The sequence below is a fragment of the Plasmodium brasilianum genome, chromosome 12, assembly GCF_023973825.1.
Source record: "Plasmodium brasilianum strain Bolivian I chromosome 12, whole genome shotgun sequence".
NCBI classification, from domain to species: Eukaryota; Apicomplexa; class Aconoidasida; order Haemosporida; family Plasmodiidae; genus Plasmodium; species Plasmodium brasilianum.
In genome coordinates, this window is record NC_090125.1 from 460943 (window position 1) to 478799 (window position 17857).

Here is a 17857-nt window from a genome sequence, read left to right on the forward strand (position 1 = left end):
CATACATAACATACATACATACATACATAACATACATATATACATATGTATTATTTGTATATATACTGCGAAGAAGCAAATATAGTTAATTATACCACGCGTAGTTAAATAGATTGCTATTTTTTTTCACCTAACGACATATCAATACAAATATTTTCAAGTAAAATGGCTACAACGAATAAGAAGTTGCAAAAAATTATGACCCAACCCATAGTAAGATATTTTGATCAGGATCCATATATGGAAAAAATAAAAAATAATATTTTAAATTTACTAATCAATTTAACACTCTTTTTTTTTTTTTTCTTTTTTTCACTTCTTTTTCACTCATTTGAAGAACCAAATATTTAGGTTTTTTACGAATAAAACGATTGTGCAAATTTGGCTTTATGATAAACCAGACACCAGAATTGAGGGGAAAATACTGGTAATTTAGTTTTTTTGAAAAATTTTAAATTATGATGTGCTTAAAAGTGTTTAACATTTCGCAATATATCATCATTTTGTACATGTAAAAATGGAAACAGCTTATAAAAAAAAAAAAAAAAATTGTACACTTTTAGTCGTCTTAATATAGTAGCTCATTTCCATCTTTTACTTTTCTTCTTTTTAGGGTTTTGACGAATACATGAACATGGTTTTAGACGAGTCAAAAGAAGTTTCAGTGAAGAAAAATTCAAAAAAAGAGCTAGGTAAAATTTTGCTAAAGGGAGACACAATAACCTTAATAATGGAAGCGTAAGGAAGCATGACAATGAATGGATTACATATACATACATACAAACATATATATGTACATATATACTCATACAAATACAGATATACAAGTATGATTATGCATAAACCTCATTTTTCTCATTTTTTTTTTTTTTTTTTTGTACACATTGTTTAGTAAGTACATTTTATGTTTTTTACTACTGTGCATGTTGTTTAATTTCCTTTTTTTTTTTTTTGAGCCAATATGCATACCTCTTTTCATTTATAATGTGAATTATATCTTGAATGCATTTTTTTCTACATATCATGCTAGTAGTACAAATTAAAATTTTTAATATTTCTTTTTCCTTATTGTTTTATCATTTACAGAAAAAAAGAACAACAAAGTTAAAAGTCTCGAATTATATCTTTTTTTTTTTTTTTTTTTTTTTTTTTTTTTTTTCTTTTTTGCGGTATTTTACTTAAATAATTCCCCTGTAAACTTTTCTTTTAAAAAGATATTCACATATAGTATGTGTAACAATATGTATGGTATAAGCAACCCATATGTATGAATGCAAATTGCTTATCACTGTGCATATTTGATCTTACATTTCGTAGTATACATTTATTTAATTTGTTTTTTTTCCTTTTTTTCTTTTTTTTTTTTGAATGATGATGTATTCAAACTATATCTGCATAGCGTAAATTCGTGTGTAACATTAGTAGCTTTATGTCTGTTATTAGGAGAATACGGCAGTTTCTTTTTTTTTTTTTTTTAAATCCTTTTACGGTTTCTTTTACAACCCCTTTTACATTTCGTTGTACAATCCCATTTACAAATCCTTTCTTAATTCACTCAATACTGTTAGCAAATTTTTTGTTCATATTTTAATTCGTTTTTTAATTCCACTTTTAAATTCCAACTTACGCAAACAAATTTAAACAAATTAATTATCAAAAGTGGGAACAAATGACTAAATCCCCATTTTTTCTGCTACCGCCTTAAGTATATCACTTGTTAAACAGAATTTTATAGATCCATCTGTTTTGGGTAAATATGCAGCTTTTATAATATTATTGCACTTTTATATATGTTTATAAATTTATATATTTTAAAAAATAGCAGTTTTGTGAGTTAAAACCGTGTAAGCAAAAAAAAAAAAAAAAAAAAGAAAAAGAAAAAGAAAGAAAAAAGAACGAAAAAGGGAAAGAGAACGTGAAAGAGAGCGTGAAAGAGAACGTGAAAGAGAGCGTGAAAGAGAACGTGAAAGAGAGCGTGAAAGAGAACGTGAAAGAGAGCGTGAAAGAGAACGTGAAGGAGAACGCGAAATGGAACGTGAAGGAGAACGCGAAATGGAACGTGAAGGAGAACGCGAAATGGAACGTGAAGGAGAACGCGAAATGGAACGTGAAGGAGAACGCGAAATGGAACGTGAAGGAGAAAAACATATGCTTCACCTGTTCATGCCCTGTACATGTATATCATAACAACACACATGTTCTGTAAATTGTCATCAAAAATGAAATAAATTTTTTTTGCTCATTTTATATAAGTTAAATTACTATTCATTATTATGCATTACTACTTACAACTACGCGCTACTTCGATCCTGATGATGCCTAATAGTCATATGAAGTAAAACGGAATAGGCAGAGAGTGGGGCAAAATTTTTAAAAGCCAAAAAACTTGGGGAGGTGGGGTAAACCATGAGATCCAACAAAAATGGGAGAAAAGATGTTCACCTTAAAAATGGAAGAAAATTAAAAAAAAAAAAAAATATATAAAGTAAAAAAAAAAAAAATATATATATAGAATAAGAATTAACAAGAATAAAAAGTAAAATTAAAATTAAGCATAAAATATTAAATACAAAACATATATAGAAACATATAATGAAATGTGCACGCAAACAAAACAGATTAAAGTGCACTAAAGTATAATGCCAAAAAATAATAATTGCTTTTGAAACGAACAGCTCTGAGAAAAATACGAGGCACTAAGAAAATTGACTTTAAAAAAAAAAAGTACTCATACGTATCTACATATATACATATACTCGAATATAAATAAATATAATATATATATAATATATAAATATATAATATATATATATATATATATATATATATATATATATATATATATATATATATATATATATATATATACATGCTCACATACGTACGTATAAGAAAAAGCGCAAACACCATGTGAAACATAGGAAGAAATGCTAATAAACCAAAGAAAGTATAAAAATACTATATCATATTGAAAAATAACTAGTGAAAAGTTGCCCTTTGCCAGAAAATACACTTTCATCATATGCTAAAAGTTCTGTTACCCCTATTAAAATTTAGCAATAATTGCAACACAAATATTTTCAATCGTTCGGCCTATTCTTCATTAACGTTATTAAAAAAAAAAAAAAAAAATTTTCTGAAAGTACACAAAATAGTTTTTACTACGATGAATGAGAAAAAAGAGCATATTCTCGAAGGGGAAAAGGGAAAACACTCGCAAGCGAAGTAATTTTAAAATTTCGCAATTTTGCGGTATTGCAATTTTGAAGTTTTTTTCCCAATTATGAAATGGGAAAAGCACAAAAATGAAGATGTGCACATATATATATATATATATATATATACAAACATATGTACATGAGTATACCTTCTGCATGAGGATGTCAAATACTTCTTTTTTTTTTTTAATGAGAGAAAAGAAGTACATATATATGTCGCGGAAGGATGTACGTGCATGTACACATACACGTGCACATGTATACTTATGTACATAAACACATATACGTTTGCACACATATCTTCACATGCACATATCTTCACATACACATATACGTATGTACACATATCTTCACATACACATATACGTATGCACACATATCTTCACATACACATATACGTATGCACACATATCTTCACATACACATATACGTATGCACTCATATCTTCACATACACATATACGTATGCACTCATATCTTCACATACACATATACGTATGCACTCATATCTTCACATACACATATACATATGCACTCATATCTTCACATACACATATACATATGCACTCATATCTTCACATACACATATACATATGCACTCATATCTTCACATACACATATACATATGCACACATATCTTCACATACACATATACGTACTTTGATGCACTTTTTTCCCTGCGCAGGGACAAGAAGAAGGAGGAGGAGGCGGAAGTGGACCCACGACTGTACTATGAAAATAGGTCTAAATTTATTCTAGAACAGAAGGCAAAAGGAATAAACGCGTATCCACATAAGTTTGAAAGAACAATTAGTATTCCTGATTATATAGAGAAATATAAAAATTTATCAGATGGAGAACACTTAGAAGATACAGTATTAAATCTAACAGGTAGAATAATGAGAGTATCAGCATCAGGCCAAAAATTGCGTTTTTTTGATTTAGTAGGAGATGGGGAAAAAATACAAGTTTTAGCAAATTATGCATTTCATGATCATACAAAAACAAATTTTGCAGAATGTTATGATAAGATAAGAAGAGGTGATATTGTAGGTATAGTAGGTTTCCCAGGTAAGAGTAAAAAAGGGGAATTGAGTATATTTCCAAAAGAGACAATTATATTATCCCCTTGCTTACATATGTTACCTATGAAATATGGATTAAAAGATACAGAAATAAGGTATAGGCAGAGATATTTAGATTTAATTATTAATGAAACAACTAGAAATACATTTATAACAAGAACAAAAATTATAAATTTTTTAAGAAATTTTTTAAATGAAAGAGGTTTTATAGAAGTAGAAACACCAGTTATGAGTATAGTAGCAGGTGGAGCAAATGCAAGACCATTTATTACGCATCATAATGATTTAGATTTAAATTTGTTTTTAAGAATTGCTACTGAATTACCATTAAAAATGTTAATTATTGGAGGATTAGATAGAGTATATGAAATAGGAAAGGTATTTAGAAATGAAGGTATTGACAATACACATAATCCAGAATTTACGTCATGTGAGTTTTATTGGGCTTATGCAGATTATAATGACTTAATAAAATGGTCTGAAGATTTTTTATCAGGTTTAGTTTATCATTTATTTGGCAAGTATAAGATTTTATATAATAAAGATGGACCTGATAAAGATGCTATTGAAATTGACTTTACTCCACCATATCCTAAAGTTTCAATAATTGAAGAATTAGAAAAAATGACGAATACAAAATTGGAACAACCATTTGATTCAGTTCAAACTATTGAAAAAATGATTAATATTATTAAAATTCATAAAATAGAATTACCTAACCCACCAACTGCTGCAAAATTATTAGATCAATTAGCTTCTCATTTTATAGAAAATAAATATACAGATAGGCCTTTCTTTATTATTGAACATCCACAAATTATGAGTCCATTAGCCAAATATCATAGATCTAAACCAGGATTAACAGAACGATTAGAAATGTTTATATGTGGGAAGGAAGTACTAAATGCTTATACAGAATTAAATGATCCCTTTAAACAAAAGGAATGTTTTTCAGCTCAACTAAAGGATAGAGAGATAGGGGATACTGAAGCTTTTCAATTTGATGCTGCTTTTTGTACTTCCTTAGAATATGCCTTACCTCCAACAGGAGGATTGGGTTTAGGAATTGACAGAATTACCATGTTTTTAACGAATAAAAATTGCATCAAGGATGTAATACTCTTCCCCACTATGAGACCGGTCAACTAGACTCGCATTTGAGTACGAGTTCAAAATGGCATACACACATATGTGTACAAAACGTATCTATTTAACGTTTGTTTTATGTGCATTGTATTGCGATGTTCATCGTATGTGTTTTGTTAAAACTGTTCGTATAAGTTTTGTGTAAAAAGTGGGCTTATGAATGTTGTATAAAAATTATACATATAAAACTGTTCTGTTGTATTATTTTTATTTCTATTTTTATTTCTATTTTTATTTTTATTTTTATTTTTTTCCCCCTTTTTTATTACCTCAACGTATCTAATGTGTTATTTTTAATACCATGATGAATGACAGGCTTCTTGTATTGTACGTCTCAAAATGGAATAGAAATATTGAGAATGGAGAGAAACAAAGAGGTAGGGGAAAATAAAAAAAAAAAAAAAAAAAAAAGAAAGAAAAAAAAAATTTATTTTTTTGAAGCTATATTTACCATTAACGTAGGTTTAAAAATTCCTGTTCCTCTCATCATTGTTGCTTCTTCACCATTACTCACTTCTCTTTACTAATTATTCTTTTCTTTTTTTTTTTTTTTTTTTTTTCCTCTTGTCCAATTTTTTTCTATTATCTGTTTTCATCCTTTTTATTAACCTTCATTAATATTTTCTTTTCAAGTACATTTTCCTTTTATATTTTTGTATGTATTGTATAATTTTATTATCTCACTAAATTTTAATATGCTACACGTTTTAACATTTTAAATAACGAAAAAATAGCAAAAAAAAAAAAAAAATAAATAATGTATGGTATGTAGGAAGTTCACGAAGAGCATGTTGTATATACACTGAAACGGGGAATAATATATTTTTTTTTTATTAAAATACATCTATAGTTACAACTGATTAGGCTTAAACAAAAGGTACTGCATTGCTGTGAATAGCTATTCCCTGTTCAATTTGCTCTTTTTCTTTTTTAATTTATTTGTTACATGAACATGTTATATATACATGTATATAAATATTTTTTTTTTTTTTTTTTTTGTCTCTCCGTGTTTTTCTGCCATTATGATAGACAATAATAAGATGATCGGTTTTGACGTAAACTACTTTTTGAAAAATTGTACAGACTTAGAAAAGGCATATGAAAACTTGCTAAGTGAAAAAAAACAAAGTGAACTGAGGCTAAATGAGGCGCTAAACAGATTTAAAGAAATAAATGAAAAATATGAACAAGAAAAAAAAAGTACAATATTTTCAAAAAATAGAACAACAAAACAACAACAAATGCATAGTACAAAGTAAGTACATACAAATCATTATTATATTACATACACATATTTTGCTGATGTATATTAATGAATGCCTAGACACTTTAGATATTTCACTGTCCATATCGGAACACACTGATAAATTAATAAAAAAGCAAAAATATTCGGAAAGGTTAAGAACCAAACATAAAGCTCTTTATTTTTAATGCACTACAGCATTTGCATAATATTGTTATGTCCTATACAAGTATTAACATTTACGTGTGTACACATGCACACACACACACACACACACACACACACATACACATACATACACAAGTTTATACGTATGTCATTTATTTTATGTACAAAATTTATAGCTACGAGAATGTGAAGAAACAGAACGAAGACTTTAAGGAAAAAATTGAAATGCTCAAGAAGGAAAAAGAACAAGGTACTACTTAGAAATTTTTCAAAGGAACCAAAAAATAAAAAAAATAGAAATACGTAAATAGTTTCAAAAATATAATTTTATATACGTTCTGACGATTTGCGACCTTAGCTCCTAACCGCCTCAACACTTTACTGCTTTTTTTTTTTTATAGCAAAACTAAACATGGAGGAGAAAATAAAAATGATGGATATTAAAAGACGCCGAGAAACTGAAACATACGAAAAACAGATAGTTAACAATTTTTATGACATACATAATAAACATCCCTCGAACAGATACATAATTATAATGTTTTCTTTTCTATTTTTTTATATATTTTTCTTTTTTTTTCATATCATTAAACAGAGAAACGATAAAAACAAAATGCTCGAACTGGAGAGGCTCATAGCAGAATTAGGTCTAGATATATCAACCAAAGAGTAATTGAAATGAACGAAAATGTTAAGCACGCGTTAGTTGGAAAAGCCGATGTTCCTACAAACATACTCACATACATAATTACAAGCATACAAACACACATACAAACTTAAATGCATACATACATACATACATACATACATACATACATACATACATACATACATACATACATACATACATACATATAACCCCGTTTTAATGCTGTTCTGTGAAATAGCTTGTCTAATAATTTGCCTTTAGTGCAGAGATAAAAAAGCTACGCTCTTTTTTAAATGAACTTCAACAAGATAACGAAAGAAAAATTTTAGAATACGAGCAACAAATTAAAGATTTAATTATAAAAAACGAACAAAACAACAGAAAAAATAAGGTACAATTAATTTCCACGTTTAACATTTCCTTATTATAGAAATAACACACTACTGTCTTGTTAGTACCAATGGCTAATCATTTTGTATGCGCATTATGTACACGTATAAATAAACATTCGTAACATATACATCAGCATGAACATATACATATGCATATACATATACATATATATATATATACATTTCTTTGAACATTTTCAAAACAATCGGTAGGAAGTAATCAAAGATATAATAAAGGATAGTGACAATTTAGCATTAAATAATTTAAAGAATAAACTTCAGTTGTTACAACAAGTTAGAGAAAAAAAATAAAATAATAAAATAAAATAATAAAATAAAATAATAAAATAAAATAAATAATAAAATAAATAATAAAATAAATAATAAAATAAATAATAAAATAAATAATAAAATAAATAATAAAATAAATAATAAAATAAATAATAAAATAAATAATAAAATAAATAATAAAATAAAAAATAAAATAAAAAATAAAATAAAAAAAATTAAAAAAATTAAAAATTGAAAAAATATAAAATACAAAGTATAAAATACAATATACAATATACAAAATACAATATATAAAATACAATATACAAAGTATAAAATACAATATACAAAATACAATATACAAAATAACACAAATAAACTTAAAAAAATGACATATATGACTGAAAAGAAGTATATAAAATAACGAATTACAAATAAGAACTGAACTGTGTTAATAATAGAAGCATCATTTGGTATTTTTTTAATGCACACAGGACTACAATAAGTTGGAGAAGGATTATATAAATTTAAAAAAGAGTCTAAGTAAAACATCAAAAAAAACAAGTACTTCAACAGAACGTGTTAAGAACCAATGTTCGAAAGGTTTATATAAAATATAGCATGTACGTGAAAAAAATTTATATAGTATAACTACTCTAGCAATTTTCAATTCATATAATTGAGAATTTGCATATTTTTCAAGAAGTTTCCAAAAAGCAAAAAGTTAACATTCCCATGTAATAGAAATAAGAAAAGGTTTGTGGGAAAGTATGGGTATATGTACTTGCAAAAAAAAAAAATTTGGCAAAATAAAGGACGTTACTAATTTGTATTAGAAAATTGTTCAACTCTAATGTGTAAAAAAGGACGATAGAAATGTAGTATCAAAGTACTGACTGAAATATATCGTTATTCTACACTCGTTTACAAATGTGCAAAAGGCTGTAATAGATTAATATATATATATATATACATATATTTATGCATATGTGCATTTTTTTTATTATTATTATTTTTTTTTTTTTTTGCATACACCTAAAAAAAAAATAAGTGTTCCATCATACGAAATATATTTTTTATTTTATTTTTCCACCCTTTATGCATGTTTGTATGTACCCATATAATGTTCTTATAATATTCATATATGTATTTGTATATATATACATATATATACATACACGTATATAATCACTCTAGGTACGTGTTCTCTGGTTTAAATATATTATATACCATTGGCACAATTTCATAATGAATTTGAAAGTTCTCTTTTTTTTTCTTTTTCTTAATTTAATGATAAAGCAAAATTATTCAGAGGCGAAATTAATTAAATTTAAAGTACCCACACCTTTTCAATTGTACATTGTGCATTCGAACATATTGAAGGGGGGTAATAAATATTTTTATGTAATAAAAAAAGAACATATATCAAAAAATAAATTTAATATAAGAGAAAATAATGATGATGGAAACATTGAACCATTTAAAAATAGGTCATTAAATAGTAATATATTTCGAAATAAATACAATTATATTCCATCAATGGATGAAGTGAAGGAAGATATAGAAAATTTTAAGAGAGACCATTCTTTTTATTTTACAGAACATAGTATACTTGAACTAATAAACATAGAAAATAATATCATAGTATTAAATATTGAAGGAAAATTTTTTGAAGATATTAATGTAGTATTTGCAGAAGTTACAAAATATTTATTGAACAAACATTTGGGTATTTTAGGTGTTCATCCGTATAACATAAAAGCGCTTAACATAAAACAAAGTGAAACTTAATAAATTCTTCATCTTTCAATCATAGTAATTTATGTTATATTTCTTTGTTTTGTAATAATAAAATGTTATTACTTTTTTTTTTTTTATTCAAAAATTTTGCTTACTTTTTTTAGCTGTCCTGTTCATAATTTTTATTTACCTTTTTGAAAAGTACCTTACGTGTGCATATTTTTTTTCATTTTTCTTCTTATGTCATTTTTTTAAAAAGAATGGCAATTAAATCCGTGAATTTTAAAATAAAAAGAGTTGCATATTTGTTCTTTTCCTTTTTTTACACCACAGTGTAGTAAATATATTAATCAATTTTCAGTGTACGTAAAAAAAAAAAAAAAATATTACGTGTGTATGTAACTGTGTCTTGAAACAAACTCCGTTAAAAAATATATGTACACATATACATGTGTATATGTATACACGTAAATGCAATTTAAAAGAAGAAAACTAAACAACGAAAAGTATAAATGGAGGTAGTAAATGTTCGTAGAAGATGCACGCATTTGATGTGCGTTGCAAATGTGCTTGGCAAAGGTAAGACCCCCTTACTGTTAATTAAGCACATTTTTACAAATTTTGGTGCGAGGAAAAAATAGGAAGTTGCAAATTTTGCGCAAGCGCCAAATAATATAATATATATGATATTGTTTATATATATATATATATATATATATATATATATCTTTTATTTTATTTTATTTTATTTTTTCTGTTTAATAGACATAATTCATTTTATGCCTCAATTTACATATCATAGTTATCATTCACATCCTTGTCTTCTCCATACTGTATTATCATATCTATAGAGCTTATTATAAAATCAACATTATCATCATCATAAATATTTAAGGGTAAAAAGGAAACCAAATTAAAATCTTCTATAATATTCGCAAGGGCACTATTTAATTTGTAGTATTTTTTCGACAAACATTTATTGGCAGTTATAATAATATCATGGGGATCTAGAGCAAGTATTTCATTTAATTTTTCATAATTTCTTTGGTACGTTTTTTCTTCAATTTCTTCAGACCGTACTGTGTCATTACTACTACTATGCCCTGAAAAATTAGTATATGAATTTTCATTATTCCCTTCAGACATATTTAGTGAGGAATAACTAGAAATACTTCTATTATCATCATAGTCAGAGTATAAGACGTACTCATCTCTGAAGGACTTTTTGTTATTTATATATTCTAGCTCCTTTAAAAAACCATCATCATTACAGTTATTACCATTATTATTATTATTATTATTATTAGCTTCTTCCGATTCGCGGTTAGTCGTACTTTTTATCGTCTTTATTTTTTTATTAATTTTTTTATATAGCTGTCTTTGAAAAAAAAAATTATTTTTATATTTAAATTTTTTAAATTCTTCATAATAATTTCGACTTATTAATAGGTCACATTTTGTTAATATATTAATATGAGGTAATTCAAAATTTATCATAGTTGATAAACTAGTTAAATATGCTGACAATAATTTTGTATTTGAGCTTATAAAAGATATATCAATCATAAAGACAACAATTAATTTTATATTTTTATCTGTAAATATATTTAATATTTTTTTGAAATAATCTGTATGTGTATATAATTCGATTTGTCCTGGTGTGTCGATTATAAAATAATTATCATCTTCATCATAAGCATTTAATTCATCATCTAGTAAATATGAATTTTCATATAATAATTCTACACTTTTTAATAAAGCACAATTTGGACCAAGCATTTGTTCTTCCATTAAACTATTTACATCAACATAATTTCTTATGTCAATATCATATATTGCATCATAATAATTATTTAATTCTTTTTCAATATTGGATGTTGTATTTATTGCTCTCTTTTTTCTTTCATAGTAATATTCTTCGCTTGCGCTATCTAAGTTAACAACGTAGCAATTCCTTTTTTTTATTTTCATAAATTCTTTCATTAATTTGCAGTAGTTCGTTTTTCCACTACCCGCTGGACCTACTACCACTTGGCCGTATTTCATGTTGAAGAAACGGCAGCAAAATGGGAAATTTAAGAAAACGGAACGGAAAGCAAAAGGGATGAAAAAGGGAAAATAAAGCGAACAAATGAGGAAAAAAAAAAAAATTAAATTATTACGTAAAAAAGTACAATACCAAATTGTCACTCAGTCAAGTGAGGTACTATTCGAACTCTATATTTAGCATATAAATGCTATTTACAATGCCAAAAGAAAAAATAGGTCACTACATTATATTATATTAAAAAAATTTGGTATTGCAATTTGAGGAAATACCTTTAAAAAGTGATAAAAAAAAAAAAAAAAAAAAATATAAATATATATATATATATATATATATATACATTTACGTAACAAAAAAAAAAAAAAAACCCACAAAAAATTAATCCTATACTATTGGTATAACCTGAAGATTTTAATTTAAAAATTGGAAAAGAAATTATTATTTTTTTTTTTATTCCATTTTTTGTATATGTTATACAAAATAACAACAGCTTAGTATGTAAATATTATCAGTTAAGCAATTTTTTCTTAAAAATAAAATAAAATAACGCGTATCATACATACATATATATATATATATATATATATATATATATATATATATATATGTGTTTTCCTTGCAAGCGCTACTTTTATATATATTATTTCGACTCTTTGAAGGAAAGCTGTTGGTATGAAAAAAGTTAGTCGCGTTATTTGCATATTTTATAAAAGACCAACACAGTTCTGTATTAACATTTTTAAATAGATTTTTCTTTTATTTTCACGTTTCATATATATTATCTTCTATCACTTTGGAAAAAATATTATATACATGAATGTTCATATACATATATATGTATATGTATATATTGCATACACGTAAGAAATTATGCCACGTTCTCCTTTCCAAATGACAATATCTTACAAAATTTTAATTGTAATGCTTTCCTTCTTTTGGAGTAATACACTAATAAATAAGTATTATAAATAAAAAAAAAAAAAAAAATCATACTTCCTATTTCGTTGTTGTTTTTCGATGTTTACACCCAACTCCATTGGTACATAACCCTATTTCAATAACAAAATTAATACAAATAATACTTGAGGAATGAAAAGTTTTTCATACTAAATATAAATGTTAACTTAAAAAAATGTTCATAAAGCTAATTTTAAAAATATATATAATAAAGAGATAAAAAAAAAAAAAAAATTAAATGATATATTTTTGTAAATATTAAAAGGGTCTTTCCCCCCCCCACCCATGCTAAGGAAGAGCTTCAAAAAGCTATGCTTAAAAAGTATACATATTTTATTATATCATATTTTCCTTCCAAAAAAATAAAAAAAAAAAAAAAAAAGGGTTAAGAAAATAAACTCTTCCAAAAACAATTAGTCAATAAGAAACCTAATACGCAATATTGAAATGAATTTTAGTTGCAGGAATGTTTTTTCCACAAATTGTCCAATATGTAACATAACACACAAAAAAAAAAAAAAAAAAATGCAAAATATGAAAATGCAAAAAAGGAAAATACAAAATATGAAAATGCAAAAAAGGAAAATGCAAAATATGAAAATGCAAGAAAGTAAATGCAAAAAAGAAAAAAAAGAGTCATTTATCAAACTCGTTCACTTGAATAGCAGCGATGAGATAAACGGTTAAGAGAATGAAAAGGAAATTAACTAAAAACCATAGAACTCCACAAAATTTGGAGTTACATTTTGTTAATTCTGCATATTTGTAAGCATCTGACTCTGGTGTTGATCTTGTAATTAAATCCTCAAAAATATCTACCATACTGTACATCTCGTTCAATACACCTATAAAAGTCATTATTATTTTTAAAGGCCAGTCTTTTACTTGCTCTTTGAAATGTACACACAAAAACCAAATAAATATAGTAGTGCCCAGAAAAAGAACACACAGAAATCTCAAAAAAAAATTGTTGGCATAAAATATTAACACAATTAGTAATAAAAAACATAGTAATCCAGCTGATGCTAATAATGTCCATTTATGTATATATGCCATCAAAATAAAAAACATTCCATAAAAACATGAACCGATATATCCCGCAGGTAATATAACGAATTTATTTCCTCCAACTGTGTTTGTGCATCCCCCATGATCTCGGTTCACCTCTACATTTTACATCAAAGGAAAAAGGGAAAAGCAGAAAAACATAATGACGTAACGGAATATTGCATCAATAACGTAATGACGCAGTGCCGCAATGACGAAATGCGGAAATAACGGAGAGGTCAAAAAACTTAACATACTGTTTTGCGTATAACACTACAGAATGAAATGAAATACTTTCAACAAATTTTACACTTTTGTAAAAACGTTTTAACTATATACAGAAGCAACTCTGCAAAATTCGTGGCACATGTATACAGTATATTAAAAAACAGAAAAGGGAAAAATATCTCCTTTTTTTTTTTTTTTTTTTTTTTTTTTTTTTCCTCTTTTTTTTTGTTTGCATAAAAATATATACATGACGCAGCTAGCATTTAAATTAAGCACAACTTATATGCAATTTTTGCTTTTTCTTTTCAAACTAACCTATGCCTTTTACTTTCCCTCCAGTTAACCAGCAAGCAGAGGCATGAGAAAATTCATGCAAAAAAACAGTTAGTAGTTTAAATGGCTCTAATATTTTACATTTCCAAAATAGTGTATTTATAAGTACACACGCGGAAATGGTTATAAATGTTATGTTTTGATTGCGTTCACAGCAATTTTTTAAGGTAAAATCGAAATTCATTATGTTATTCTGTATTAGTATGCATTATTTGGCTTGGCCTATTTGGCTTATTTTCTTTATTTCGTTTGTTTCGTTTTATCGTGCTTATTATGCTTATTTTGTTTATCTCGTTTTATTATGTCTTTTTTTGTTTTTTTCCATATTTTTTGATTTTTTTTCTTGTTTTTTTTTTTTTCCTTTTTTGTTTTTTCTTTTGTTTTTTTTTTCTGCTGTTTTATTTTTTCCTTTTTTTGTTTTATTTATCCTGCCATTAAGCAGATACAAAAAAAGGGTAAACTTCATATATCAAAACGATTAATTTTCAAAAATCTTTAAAAATGTTCATATAATTTTATTTAAATTTAAAAAAAAAAAAAAAAAATACTCTTAAAAGTATGCATTCAAATGCTACAACTGGGAGGAAGTTAAGGGTTACGAAAAAAAAAAAAGAAAAAAAAAAAAAAAAAAAAGAGAACAAAAAAAATGGAATAAAATAAAGCTGCATAAAATAAAGCTGCATAAAATAGAGCTTCATAAAATAGAGCTTCATAAAATAGAGCTTCATAAAATAGAGCAAAACAAAGTGGAGCAAAATAAAGTAAGAAGCTAAAACTATGACTCAACACATCGCTACGCGCGTGTGGTGTAGAACATTGTTAAGTATGCACCTTAACATTTAATTATGAGCACAAGTAAACATTCGATAAATGTATGATTTAGTTCCTCCATAAAAATGGATTGTATCAGTTTTAAAAGGTTGTTCCTTAACTTAGATGGTAAAAATATATGCATACATACACACGTGTGTGTGGGTACGTAAAAGTGAATTACCGAGTAAAGGTGCATGTGCATTTCCCCCCTTGCCATATATGATAATAAAATTTACACACAAATTTATCACTCTCCTTGTACAATTTTTACATTTTTCACATTTTTTACATTTTTCACATTTTTCACAATTTTTACATTTTTTACATTTTTTACATTTTTCACATTTTTCACATTTTTCACATTTTTTACAATTTTTACATTTTTCACATTTTTCACATTTTTTACAATTTTTACATTTTTCACATTTTTCACATTTTTTACATTTTTCACATTTTTCACATTTTTTACATTTTTCACATTTTTTACATTTTTTAAATTTTAAAAAATTTTCCCAATTTTCAAGTATTTCTCAATTTTAATCCACACCTGTTTTTCTTTTTTTGGGTAATAAGTTGAGCAACTTTAGCGTCTCCTCCGACAAGCCAATGTTAGCAATGAGATTATTTTTTTCCTCTTTTTTATGTACAGTCATGTTGTATTCCTCTTCATTATTATCAATCGCTGCATTATTATCAATCGCTGCATTATTATCAATCGCTGCATTATTATCAATCGCTGCATTATTATCAATCGCTGCATTATTATTAGTCGCTGCATTATTATCAGTCGATGCATTATTATCAGTCGATGCACTATTATTGCCCTCCGGTTTTATCACACTACGCGTATTATTGTATTCACAATTTTCGTCCTTTCGAAATTCTAGAATATCATTTGTTTTATTATCATAAGTACTTGTATATTTTGATGTACTTGAATGGGAATAATTCTGTTGTTGCAATTCTAGGAGTTTTCCAACGTTAATCTTTATCTCTGTTGTTTCTAGTAAGTCTTTAATCATGTAATTGTTAATTGATAAACTATTTACTTCCCCTAATGTGTCATATACATCAGAACAGTCTTCACTTTCTTCAACTTCTAACGCTTGTGATAAGTAGTCTGGTAAATCACTATTTAATTCTGGCATTGCAATATTATGATTTTGAATTTTTTTAACTATACTATTTATTTTATACTCATTAATTAAATGTAAAGTTATTAAATTTTCAATTATATATAATAAAGGTACATCCATTTTATATTTATCATGAAAAGTCCTAATATGTTTCAACATGTTTTCTAGCTCTTTTTCATATTGCTTAAAATTATCAATATTTTTCTTATCTACTTTACTTATAACACTTGTAGTTACTAAATTCTTATTACCTTCATTTTCGCTTATGCTAAATTTCTTTTTACAATTTTGATATACACAAGGATAATTTAGTAACTCAAACACGTCTTTTATTTCTATCTTTACATTCTTTATAAAATTTGACAATGACTCAAAAAACGATTTTATATGAAAGTTACTTATATTTTCTGTTCCTTTTAGTGATGAATTCATTTTACCTTCTTATAACGCGTGTGTACAAAAAAAAAAAAAAAAAAAAAAAAAAAGTTTAACTCTGTAGAGGCCCCGTTCGCTATGTCAGACAATGTGTTCATCTATTTACATAACAAGTGTGTACAGATGGGTACGTACATTTATGCGAAGAGCCCCTTGAAACACTCCAAATATACAGTTTTGTCGTATATCATTAAAAAAAAAAAAAAAAAGAACATACATACGTACATAAACTTCACTACATTTATATAGCTCTTTTTTTTTTTTTTTTTCTCCAAGGTGTGCTACTTTTAAAAATTTGTTACACTGATGAGGTTAACCAAAACTTTCCAAAATTTTTACTTCTTCATACAGTTTTGGCTCCTTCACAGTCTGCTTTTTATTTTAATCCAATTTCCATACTCCTCGTTTATTTCAAAAATTTGCCTTTACATACGTACTCGTTTCAAAACATGCACAATAAATCCCCGTTGCACACTGTTAATTCGTTTACACAAACAGGTCTCCTCTTTTTCGTTTTATATTTTATTTAACCCCTTTTTTAAATTTTTCCTTTTTATGCATTCCTTTTTTTTATGCTCTTCTTTTTTTTATCCTTTTTTTATCCTTTTTTTTTTTTTTTTCTTTTTCCCCCTTATCTTTTGCCTTTTCAATTTTATACTTAATTTTACTTTGTTTTAAAATTCGGTCGACCAATTTTTTTTGTTTAAAACATAAACATACAAGCCTAAATAATACATACACAATCAATACATACATACGCAATCACTACATACATACGCAATCACTACATACATACGTAATCAACACATACATACGTAATCAACACATACATACGTAATCAACACATACATACGTAATCAATACATACATACGTAATCAATACATACATACGTAATCAATACATACATACTTACGTAATACTTACGTAATTATTGCATACATATGTACACA

The 17857-nt window shown here is 26.1% G+C and overlaps 6 protein-coding genes across 6 annotated transcripts; 3 read left to right on the forward strand and 3 right to left on the reverse strand.

Moving 5' to 3' along the window:
- Positions 1–165: 165 nt before the first annotated feature.
- On the forward strand, positions 166–2206 carry MKS88_004087 (small nuclear ribonucleoprotein E; the record flags this gene model as incomplete). The annotated part of the gene is made up of 5 exons (XM_067217235.1): positions 166–213; positions 338–427; positions 614–738; positions 1707–1750; positions 1872–2206. The coding sequence occupies 5 exons, from the start codon at positions 166–168 to the stop codon at positions 2204–2206; spliced, it is 642 nt and encodes a 213-aa protein (XP_067071684.1).
- An 816-nt stretch (positions 2207–3022) lies between these two features.
- Positions 3023–5451, forward strand: MKS88_004088 (lysine--tRNA ligase; the record flags this gene model as incomplete). Its single annotated transcript, XM_067217236.1, has 2 exons — positions 3023–3225; positions 3903–5451. 2 exons carry the CDS (start codon positions 3023–3025, stop codon positions 5449–5451), a joined length of 1752 nt encoding a protein of 583 aa, XP_067071685.1.
- A 1019-nt stretch (positions 5452–6470) lies between these two features.
- MKS88_004089 (uncharacterized protein) lies at positions 6471–9961 on the forward strand (the record flags this gene model as incomplete). Its single annotated transcript, XM_067217237.1, has 9 exons — positions 6471–6648; positions 6773–6845; positions 7036–7109; positions 7261–7340; positions 7455–7528; positions 7770–7899; positions 8114–8194; positions 8665–8751; positions 9470–9961. The coding sequence occupies 9 exons, from the start codon at positions 6471–6473 to the stop codon at positions 9959–9961; spliced, it is 1269 nt and encodes a 422-aa protein (XP_067071686.1).
- Positions 9962–10699: 738 nt separating this feature from the next.
- Positions 10700–11956, reverse strand: MKS88_004090 (GPN-loop GTPase; the record flags this gene model as incomplete). Its single annotated transcript, XM_067217238.1, has 1 exon — positions 10700–11956. One exon carries the CDS (start codon positions 11954–11956, stop codon positions 10700–10702), a length of 1257 nt encoding a protein of 418 aa, XP_067071687.1.
- A 1594-nt stretch (positions 11957–13550) lies between these two features.
- MKS88_004091 (peptidase) lies at positions 13551–14706 on the reverse strand (the record flags this gene model as incomplete). The annotated part of the gene is made up of 3 exons (XM_067217239.1): positions 13551–13804; positions 14003–14080; positions 14505–14706. 3 exons carry the CDS (start codon positions 14704–14706, stop codon positions 13551–13553), a joined length of 534 nt encoding a protein of 177 aa, XP_067071688.1.
- A 1165-nt stretch (positions 14707–15871) lies between these two features.
- MKS88_004092 (uncharacterized protein) lies at positions 15872–16903 on the reverse strand (the record flags this gene model as incomplete). Its single annotated transcript, XM_067217240.1, has 1 exon — positions 15872–16903. One exon carries the CDS (start codon positions 16901–16903, stop codon positions 15872–15874), a length of 1032 nt encoding a protein of 343 aa, XP_067071689.1.
- Positions 16904–17857: the final 954 nt, after the last annotated feature.